This window comes from Sesamum indicum, linkage group LG8 (genome assembly GCF_000512975.1).
Source record: "Sesamum indicum cultivar Zhongzhi No. 13 linkage group LG8, S_indicum_v1.0, whole genome shotgun sequence".
Lineage (NCBI taxonomy): Eukaryota > Viridiplantae > Streptophyta > Magnoliopsida > Lamiales > Pedaliaceae > Sesamum > Sesamum indicum.
The window spans coordinates 18105711-18117119 of record NC_026152.1 but is presented as its reverse complement, the minus strand read 5'-3'; the positions used below and the strand labels follow the sequence as shown (position 1 = coordinate 18117119).

General features: G+C 36.4%; 2 protein-coding genes across 6 annotated transcripts in view; one reads left to right on the top strand and one right to left on the bottom strand.

Moving 5' to 3' along the window:
- On the bottom strand, nt 288–7213 carry LOC105169224 (potassium transporter 7). Its single transcript, XM_011089581.2, has 10 exons — nt 6947–7213; nt 6441–6669; nt 6076–6324; nt 5863–5910; nt 4842–5102; nt 4121–4173; nt 3877–3991; nt 3342–3596; nt 1579–2101; nt 288–822 (listed from the first exon to the last, which is right to left on the bottom strand). The coding sequence occupies exons 1-10, from the start codon at nt 7211–7213 to the stop codon at nt 288–290; spliced, it is 2535 nt and encodes an 844-aa protein (XP_011087883.1).
- Nucleotides 8714–11409, top strand: part of LOC105169223 (serine/arginine-rich splicing factor SC35-like) — a 4657-nt gene continuing 1961 nt past the window's right edge. For all 5 annotated transcript variants that reach the window (XR_002287708.1, XR_002287707.1, XR_002287706.1 and 2 more), the window contains exons 1-5: nt 8714–8873; nt 9049–9127; nt 10020–10099; nt 10971–11037; nt 11308–11379. Coding sequence is in view for 2 of the 5 variants with exons in the window: in XM_020696401.1 (XP_020552060.1) it covers nt 8810–8873; nt 9049–9127; nt 10020–10099; nt 10971–11037; nt 11308–11379 (362 nt within the window). In the remaining 3 variants the exon portion in view is untranslated. The remainder of the gene's footprint in view (nt 8874–9048; nt 9128–10019; nt 10100–10970; nt 11038–11307; nt 11380–11409) is intronic.

The window sequence follows — 11409 nt, the reverse complement described above, 5'->3', positions numbered from 1 at the left end:
GCATTGATATTGACATGCTAATTACAATATCCTCCACCACATGTTAGTAATGATCAAAGCACAAGCAACAAATAACACAAAATCTCCGCATATAGCATCGAAGGAGTTGCAAAATCAGCTGAGGCAAAGCTGCATTACATAATTTACGACTTTGCAATCTTCAACTCCGCCCACAACTACCCCAGCTATTGCACAAGTACCGGTTGTTCCTCAGGCAATTTAACAGTCAAATTTATACTCAATGATTGCTGTCAACTAGAATCCACAATCAATTATAATGCAGAACTTCAGACCATGTATGTCATGCCCACCTGTATCAGATGCGAGTGCGGAACACTCAAATTTGCAGTCCCCCTCCTGCAGTTCTTTCTTAAGAAAGCATAGAAATAATTAATGACAAGCTTTTTGATAAACCACGATTCCTTCCTTGCCCTAATATCTCCATGGCCAAGAAGATATACAACACCAGACTCCTTTGCCTTGCGTAAGAAGGATAGCTCCTTTTCAAGACTTTGCTCAGCATCAACAGCAATTTGATCAGTGGAAGGCTCTGGCTTCTCTTCTGATGTGCTAGCTTCTAAAATGAACTTGCTTGTATCCTTAAACTCGGTCAGGAGTGGGACACCCAGTGAATAGACACTCCCGTTGGGAGCTATTAGAATTCTAGAGACAGCATGCTCTTCTTCAGAATCCGAATCCTCGTCACCATCACTCTCCAGGGACCTTTCCTGAGCTTCCCGGCGAATGAACTTCTCAAGACTCTCGATCAGCAATTGCTCAAAGGTCTGGTGGTTTTCCTTGCGGACATCCTTGTAGCCATATCTGTTGATAACACACTCAGTACAATAATGAAGCAAAAAAAATCTTCAACCAGCCCTAAATCCTTATAAACAAGTTAAAAGTATTTTCCTAAACCTAACACGTAGCTTGACTTGCTATATCATACAACTCTAATGCAGGACCATACGATCACAATATAACCTACCATACATGTCCAAGCCCTAATACCACCAATAGGAACCAAGAATAAACCACAATTCTTACTGACAAATTCGAGCATCAGCCAACCCATTAGCAAAATTAATCACCCACAGTTACAAGTGTGATATATCCTTATGAACTGCTCTATAATATGAGACAGGTTAGATCATTTTCACTGTTAGTCATGCTAGAACCATTGTATGTTTAAGCACTCCGTCTGTTAATGAAAACCTGTAGGTTCTACAGATGGTAGCATCCTTTTGCCATTAGACAACAAAAGAATCATCTCCATGCTCACAAGCTTTACTCTTATGGTATTGCACTAAGGCAAGAGAAAACTCATCTTAAGTTCCCCTAACATGCTACTAAGTTCCAACTGAATAAATTAAAAAAATCATTAACCCTGTAGATCCACAATTAAAGGACCTCGAACAATCCACAGAACCACAAATGCGGGTCAATGAACCCTAATTACTTATGATAAGAATATTAATTAGATATCGTTGCTCAAAATGAGGTAGAAACATGCAAGTTTGAGGAGAAAGATACAGAACAAAATAAACATAATATGATCTGTATAATTGCAGCAAATTTTACCTGGCAACACAACGAAATATATGGTAGCTTTTGGCACAGACTCGCCTAAACAGAAACCTTTCACTTTGAGGCACAACAGATACAGGAACATACTTTATACAAACAAATATAATCATTGAATGCACAGCTGGTAGAGTGGTTAAGAAATGGCCGAATATAGCAGGTACCCCCTTTGCCAGTTCATTATAGAGCAACCCAATGCCAGGAGCTCTAACAGTTCCTAACTCGGGACCTAGTTCGCGCAGCACATCCATTGACATCTTTTGCTTCACCTCTGTTTCATACTTTAGCTTGCTCCCATAGTTCCAGATGTACATTATTAGAAATATGAAAATAGCAAACACCAGTATGATCCAACTTCCATCCCCCACACTCCACAAAATTGAAGAAAAGAAAGTCAACTCCAACCCCAAGAAAATTGTAGCAAAACTCAGCACAATGATAATATTTATCTGCCATATAAGAATCATCACAAGGGTTACCAAGATTGTAGTCATCATCATGACTCCAAGTTCAGCAATGCCTGTAACAGAAAGACACACAAACCTGTGTGAATTTACTTTGGAAAATTATTCATATTGCACTTCCAGAATAAGCACATAAATTTAGCAACTTCAATATGACAATGGATAGGCTTAAATGCATATCATATTAGATCTTCCGGCAGTTTATTACCAAATTCACCACAATAGACGACAGCTACCACTGCATGAGTGACCCGTGAAAGCACGGTCCAGAAGCACGAAACAGTTTCTAATTTCTCAAAGAACCACGGCAACACAAGAATTCTGTAGTTTATTTTGAATTACCAATCCCCCAGCATGATGCAGTATCTCAGCACCACGTAGAAACTCAAATTTCAGATGTCCGAATGTCCACACCTTCAACCATCAACAAACCATTCTTTCTCACCAAATCGGTCATCTATCGTGCCATGTACATGTGATTTAAGGACGGAGGAAGAGAAGACAGAGAACAAAGAAAGATAAGAGGGTACTGTTAGGTAGCAACAAATGTCAGCAGGTGACAATTACTGATGTGGTAAGTAGCAACATTCTATGGAAAGGGAGGTTGCGGATGGTGATGGTTATGGAGGCGGCAGCAAGATGGGAAGAAGTGTAGGCTGTGGTGACAAGTATAAAGAGGAAAAAGATAAAGCTTTAGAACTAGCATTGCAGTGGCACAAGCAGCGAATTTGGTGTCAGGGCAGAGAAATAAATTGCCTGTTATATATTGGTAAGGTAGTGAAAAAGAATAGAAGCAGCAGAGGCTCTGTGGTCCAATAGATTTCTCCCATGTCTTGAATCTCACATCAAATTGTATCTTGCGACTGGAAAGTGGTCCTCTTCTGAGTAAACTCTAATGTTAGGATTTCAGTTGAAGAATAGGCCATGAAACTAGATCTTTTACTTGAGCAGACATGAGTTCTACAATTAGAGCAACTTCAACTCAGAAACAAAACCATATTCATTCAGCAATATGGTGAATCAGGCAGCCTAGGCTACCAGCTATTTAATCATGAAATGAAGTGTGAATCAATCAACACTCAACAGGTGAGAAAGGGCACCTCCATTTATATATCCGTGTCAGAACTGAGAACTCTAAAGTTTATAGTTTACATGGCCAGTTTGCATGCAAGCATACAGATGTAAAGTTGATCTAGCACAGGTTTATCAGAGACATTAAGAAGTAGGTAAATGAAACAAGAAAAAACAATGATGTCAAATAACTCAAACTTTAAACAGAAGTGATAAGAAAATTACCATATGCATTTCCAATCTCATAAATACTTGAGATATTGCAGACTAAAATCAGAGTCAGAGCCAGTAGAAACCAATTCATCGCTGGAATATAGATTTGTCCCATGAATTTCCTCGAGGTATGAATAATTTTAAGACGAGGAAAGCAACCAAGTGCTGTGGATTGTTTTATACAAGAGAATGTCGCTGTCGTCATAGCCCTACTAGCGATCAATGCAGCTACATTAGCTATGAGGAAGACAGGCCAGAAAGCCCCACCTGCAGCAGATTAAAGAGAAAAGCACATATATAACTAGCTACTCGCAACTTATCATAATCATGCTTGGCTGAAATAACTGATGATCCTGGTCTAAACTAAACTACATTGGCAGTGCATTAATATACAAAAGTGAGAAGTTGGAAACTAGAATGGAGCAGGAAACAACAAGTATTGTGGCATAAGCTAGCTCATATGCAGACAATTAAGATTCGCTATAGACTTTTCTAAGTTATATCCAAGGTTGCATCATCAGAGTCAAGCAAGAGACATAGTATTTACTTGGAACAGAAGAAAAGAAAGCCTGTGTTGTATCAGCATGGTTCTCCATGAGATAAGCGGCTTGACCCAGGTAACCCAAGAGGAGGCAAGGTAATACAAGCAACACAAACGTAAGCTGTTACAAACAATTTAACTCATTGTTATGAAATTTTATACTGCTAGAAACAAAGAAAATATATTCAAAGCTAACCATTGAAACAAACAAACAAGATGAATTGAAGAACTGCTTCAGCTTGCTGCTTACCTGCACTGATCTTACAGAAAAATAGCAAAGATCTGCAAACATTGCCTCGGAACCTGAATCACGTAACTGATCATCAGGAATTAATCAGAAGAAAAATTATTGTAGAGCAGCAATAATGCAAACTGGATTACAGAATAATATTCGAGGAATTTTTAGGTCTGGTGAACTTATCGTAGATTAGCAGTTCTAGAGATTTCAAATTTAGGAAAACCAGGGCCTAATTTCTGTATAAGAAACTAAATAAGTTACAAATATAAAGCATTATTTTCCTTTTACAGGAGTCCTGACACTATGGTAGAAGCCCATGTTTCGAAAACTATTTTGGTTTTGATACCTGAAAGTTGATTGGCAACTCTCCAGGGAACAATACACCAAAAAAAATGTTATAATTTATGTAAGAAGGAAAAGACAAAAATTTACACCATAGCCAATCAAAGGGCTAAGTACTTGCATACTTGGCATATAAAAGGTCTTCTTAAACATTTCTTTCTTCCTTATATTTCTAAACATTATCAAAGAGGATTCTTTCAGAAAGATAAAGCAGTCATCCTTTTATCTTCCTCGGGGATAATGCCTGATGTTTGACATGGTAAGCAAGATGGAAAAGTAGACTACTAGAGAGAAGACAGAGTTGTTAACTATCAATCTTAGGAGAGTGCATTTTCAAGTGGGGGGAAAAAAAGGAAAAAGAAGAAGAACAAAAGCTTACTTCAAGATTTACCTGTTGCACAAAGAAGACAGCCCCCTAGTGAATACCAAGCCTTGGTTGAATTGCGCTTGAAGAAATAGTAGATATGAATTGGATTAAATGCCCGCAGAACACTAGTATCATATTTGACAAGGTTGTATATGCCAATACCCCCAAGAGAACAAAACCATATAAACAAAGCTGGACCAACCACAATCCCCACTTTACTCGTTCCATACTTCTGTACGCTGAACAAAATTATAAGAAAAGCAACCGAGATCATCACCACATGATCTGCACTTCAGAAAGTTATACACTCTCAGTAATCAGGTATGCTAAATGGTACTGGACACATAGACAACTAATACTGCAAAAATTATGGATAAGATTTAAATCAAATGTAAGAAGCTCCTAGTATAGCAAAGTAATACAGCATAAAGTCTGTACTAGTGCACATATTTTTACTGATTATCGTATCATATAAAGCACGGCCCTGTTTCAGTTATATAGGTAAGATGACTAGCAAGTCAACAATCTAAAATAGTGGCCCAACCCCATAACTGAGTAGCAAATCGTCAATATATTGTATCTTGTATATAGTTGTGTCTCAATTTCATAACACAAGACAGAAACCACAGGTACGGATGACAAAGCAGCAAAATCCCAGACGTCAAATGTTCAAAGGCACCACTCTATTAGGATCAGCACATAGTAAAGGGCACTGCTATCCATGAGGCCTTCTAGTGCCCAACCACAATTGAACTATTGAAATGTGGAGAAAATACTTGCCAAGCATAATTTTATGACAGAAAGGCTCTCCGGTGACTCAACTCAGCAAAACATTATACATATTAATGTGGAAATCAGCACCATTAATCCACAGTTGGAATTAACAAAGCAACAAAATCAAGACCTTGTTGCTTCTTGACTCATATCAACTTACATTCAGTGAGAGTAAAATCGTGCTAAAAGATTTGAGCAGCCAAAAAACAAAAACCACACTATGTCCTATATATTATGTATTTTGTTGATTCAAATTAGCAGAGTCAATTACCTTGCTCGATGGAAACTCCAACTTTCAGGCCGCCAACAGCAGATATAACTGCATAAACATTAATGAAGTTGTTATCAACTTCTAGCCAAAAGAAGCAAAAAGTTATTTGAAAACAAATGCCCATAGCTCTAAGTTTCTTCCTTTCTCAGACGGCCAAACCGCTAAAATCCTCCAGGAATAGTAAAAGGCATCAAATGAATCTGCTAAAAGCACCTGACATAGCTGGTGTAACAACACCATCAGCTATCACCATAGAAGTACCAGCAAGAACCAACATCAGAAGAAGCCTCTTGAGTGTCAAAGAAGCTTCAAGTCTCTCCTTTATTTTCAAGGACCTCTCAAGTTCAGCTGATGGCACCTTAAGTCTGAAGCTTGATATGCGAGCATCTGAAGGCAGTTGGTTGGGCAGCAGACTAACTTTAGCATGCCTACAAATCAAAGAGTACAGAGCAAATGTACCACCTGCAGAAATTCAAAAAGCGACATGTCTAACTCGTCTATGGAGGGAGCAACATGGACATGCATATCATTATCGAACATGGAAATGAGTGCAAAGCAAAAGCTGAAAGGTGATATACCTTCACCATCGTCATTTGCCCAAAGAACAATAAGTACATACTTGATCAGTGAAATCAGAATTAAGGTGTACAAAACTAAGGATAATGCACCAAGAACATCTTCGTTCTCATTAACTGGTGCCTTGCTGAACATCACACTAAAAGTATATAACGGACTAGTCCCCACATCACCAAAAACGACTCCAAGTGTCTGAAAGGCCAGTATGATTCTCCTGCCTAAACTGATGTCCTGCAATTTTATTTTCAAAGTCAAGGTACCAACAGAAACAAGGTTTAGAGTTTAAAATCATATTTGAACAGCAATTTTAGACAGCAATTTATGCTTTAAATCCCACTGCTTCCTTCCTTTCTTCATTTCTCTCATCACTTAAAAATGCTTCAAAAGCTAAAAGATAAACTCCTTCCACGAGAAAACAAACAGAGTACCTCAAATACACTTACAATGTAAAACGCATTGTAACTTATACACACGATGAACTGAATCAATTGAATAAAATAAACCCCACCTCAAAATCACTTCTCTGGGCGCCGGGAACTTCAAGCGCTTCAACATCAAACGAATCAATCCGCGGCCCCGTGCGAATCAACCTCTGCTCCGCATTATCCTCGTCTTCGGAATCCCGCTGCGGCGACTCGTTGCCACCGACGCCACGTTGGTCATTTCCATCGTTGTCGATCTCAGACCCCTCCTCATCTTGATACACCCAGCGGGACTCCATCGAGTCCATCGACCCTAGCCCCCCATTCTCCCTCTCCGATCCCTCCTCCGTCATCCCTCTACGTATTTGTACTTCTAGGTGTACGCATACATGTACTTAGCAAGATGCGTACATACACAATTATCCTACAAACAAAATCGGTTCAGTGAAATTGATCTGCACCAAAAGATTTTTGCAGCGTATGGCTTTTAGTTGATATTTCTGATACAGTGTCTGTTGTGTGTTTGCAGTGGATGTTAACGAACTTCGATTAGAGTGAAACGCAAAAACGCATGGCTCCAGAGTTGAGGGGTGTCAGTCTAACGTACGCTGTTGGAGAGGTGCGCACCAGCTGGGGTAGGAGTAGGACTTCTCTATTTTTAATTCTTCATCCATATTGGGTAGTTCTATTTATTTAATTACTAATTTTATTTTCTAGAGTTATAAATAATCTATAACCAAAAAGAAAGACAACAATTAATAATAAATTGAATACTATTTTTTACCATATTGTTTATATATACTTTCTCTATTTTACCCTTAAAATTTAAATGATCTTTAAACTGTCCGCCATTTCACTAAAATATTTTGCATAATTGTTATAATACTTTTGTATTTTTTTATGTTTTATTATATTTAGAAATATTTGCAATCGCTTATAATAAGCGTTTTATTGATTTATTACTAAAAGTAAATAAAAAAAAGTGTTTTGTGATTTATGATTTTTATTTTTAAATTTTTGAAATTAAATTAAAAATTATTAATAGTTCATACCAACTTCTGTACCTTATTAATAGAATTATAAACGTTAAGTTGTTTTCCAAAATACTCAATTTTTACTTTTTTTCCATTAAATTAATTTTCACAAGTGTTTAATTTATAATTCTTTTACAACTTATTTGTATTATAATTAGGATTGAACTAAGTACTAAAGAAGTTTGACCACACATACATCATTAGTCAAATGTGGACTTATAGAAGCTCATTAAGTAGCTATTTTTGGCCACATACACATTATTAGTCAATGTTTGGTTAAAAGTAGTTTTCATTGCACATGCTCCTCATGCATAAATTTAGATGGGTAAGGTAAAGTTCATTGTAAATAAAATCAATTCATTTTAAATAAAATAAATATATCGAGAATGTTTTGACGTAATTGTATGGCTCTTTTTTGATCTACTATTGGACAGAATAATTATAGGTTGTACTGTATTTGAATAGAAATTTTTTCATTTGAATAAAAGACTTGGAAAATAGACTCCAAATGACTTTCTATCGAGAGAATTTGAATCCATCAATATTTCATAAAAATATAATTTAAAACATGAGTTGAAAATTTTAAAATATTTTATAATATAAAAATATCAAAATAAATTCAAAAAAATTATGATCAAAATTTGAAATTTTGACTTTAAATTTGTGGATACGCCTCAACAACTTTGGGCCTAATATCATCATTTACCATAAAGAATTTTAAAAAATTTATAAAAAACTAGCCATTGTCATGTTGGGCCAGCCCAGTAGTACAAGCCCACTAACTACAGCTGAAACCACAGTCTTTACAGTTGGGTATCGCTCCCCTGTGTGTGGAAATTTCCTACCTTCGTTCGAGAAAGTTCTTGCCGGAATTTCTCACGCAGAAAACGCTGTTGGAATTCCAGTGAGAGAAAAATGCCGCGCCCGACGGACATTGCCGACACCACCTATTCTCTTCTAGTTCTCAACGTCAACTTCCGTAATTCTCGTTCCCTTTCTTTTTACTGCGTAACTTCTTTGTCTCCCCCTTTTCCGAGTGTTTCTGATTTTGAATTTTCATTTTTTTTCTAGGGTTTCTTTGTCAATTCAAATTTTAGGGGACCGAATCTGATCGTTGCATTTTGCATCTTGTTTTGGGGTTTGAATTTTGGCAGGCACGACGGCGGACGATCTGTTTCCTCTGTTCGAGAAGTATGGAAAGGTCATCGATGTCTTTATTCCCAGAGATCGGAGGTATATTTTGAGAGTTGTACTTTTATATTGTTTTCATTGTAAGATTTTTAGTTGCTGTCCTCTGTGATAATTCGTCGTTTTGATAAGGTTTAACTGTTAAATTCACTTCACTCGGTTATTATCATTGCCCACTTCCAGCGATAAAGCATTCAATTACCCTTGAAGGGGCAAAAAATCCTTGGGCCAAGCAAAAGATAAATTCAGACTTTGCTCCATTTACGTGTGTTATGAACTTACACCTAATTTTAATTTAATCAACACTAACTTCATTATAAGTTTATTTAAAATAAGATTTAGGTTAAGTTAAAAGATGTGATTGCAATAGTACAGAGAATACATATTTAACTTCATATTCTCACATAAATATTAATTGTCATTCATATTGTCAATCTTATAATTCCAAAGTTATTGAAGACACAACCCATTTTCCTTGTTAGGTATGTAATATATCAATCTTATAGTTGATTTCACAGAGTAAAAGATGCAAATAATTGTTTACAAATGCAGTATTACTATGTCACCGAAGTCTTGCTAATCCTAAAATATAATCCTATTGACTGGAATATGTGGACTCATTCTAAATATCTTCAAAATACATTAAGAAATAAAATTAATAATATTATCAACCGTTAGAATTCTTGGAATGTCACTGATCTGCAATGGCGTATAGATTGAGTGGAGTTTTCAAGTTTTTACTGACAAAGTTGGAGAAGGTTTATGAGTAATTTTAATATGAGCTGTAGGCAGATAATTGGCCTAATTATTTGTTTTCCGTATACATAGGCAATGAAGAAAATTAAATCATAAGATATTTTTTTTCAGTTTAATGGTTTGCCTCAGTTTATCTGTGTAACTAATTTTTGGTAAATTGTTTATAATCTTTGTGTTGTAGGACTGGTGAATCACGTGGTTTTGCTTTTGTTCGTTTCATGTACAAAGATGAAGCGCAGAAAGCTGTGGATAAGCTAGATGGTATGCATATGCAAAGAGGCCCATGCTTGTGTGCCTTTATAAGTATGGAATGATTGCGGCTCCTGGTTAAATTGGCAAGATACTGTTCATAAAGCAACTTAGGTTTGTGAAAGCTAAATGGGTGGCTTTAATGCATCTCAGTGAAAAGGGCCATGTCGAAAATCTCTTAGTCTATGTTTATGCTAGGCTAGATTGTATTAACTTTCTATAAACGACTAAAATAGATCTGAATTTCCTAGCACACCACCTTAAAATATTAGCATCTAAATTTTAATATCTTGTTGATTATATACATTTCAGCTTAGAAGGTTCACTAAGTATTATTTTCAATTAGTTTTTATAAAATTATTTGCGCATGCAATACTGAAATCAATTTGCTATAGCTTGTAACTAGCCCATTATTAACATGTCTTTTGATAATACTTCTTTAATCTGAATGTTTCATCTTCACCTCCAAGTTTCAAGCAATGTGTGGTTACTCGCAGCTAGCCAACACAAAGAGTCATATGTGTTTCTTTTGTCACCTTCTCAACAACCACTATTTCAGTTCACTTTATGATTGAAGGCATGAATCATATGCAATATGCTTAGTTCAAAGTTGCTTCCTATTTTATATTACAGAAAAAACATCCTTATAAGTTTATAACTAGTGTCAACTTTTGAGAAATCAAATATAATTTCTGGTGCATAGAATGGACTGTTTCTCAAACGACATGATTGATTTTCAAATTCACTTATCGAAATGCGCATTAAAGAAGGATTATACGTTCTTAATTGTTTGAAGTTTTTGCTTCAGTCTTTTGTGCTGTTTAAGGGTGGAATTCCTGATTGCTTTTCTTTCTTTTCCTTTTAACATTGTATTGTCTCATAGGGAGAGTGGTTGATGGAAGAGAAATTGCTGTTCAATTTGCAAAGTACGGTCCACATGCAGAACGAATGTGAGTTAGTTAGTTATGTCCTAATATTTTTTGGCTGAAGGTTACTAATTTTTCTTCCTGTTGCTTTAATTAATTATTCTCTTATGAACTTGTATTCCTTTTGATATTATTGATATGTATTTCGGATGGTTCATGTTGTCATCTTTGTGTTGAGTCCTGGCTTTGTTTAGTGATTCTGGAACGAGTCCCTTCTTTTTGTACACTACATGTTTGAAATGATTGTTTTTGGTTTTGATGTTACATTATTTCCCATTTTTTCTGTACCTGCAGCCACGACGGAAGGATAGTTGAAAAGCTTCCACGACGCCGAGGTAGATCAAGAAGTAGGAGCCCTCGGAGAAGGTAAATTCAGGGTGCACCCCCCCCCCCCCC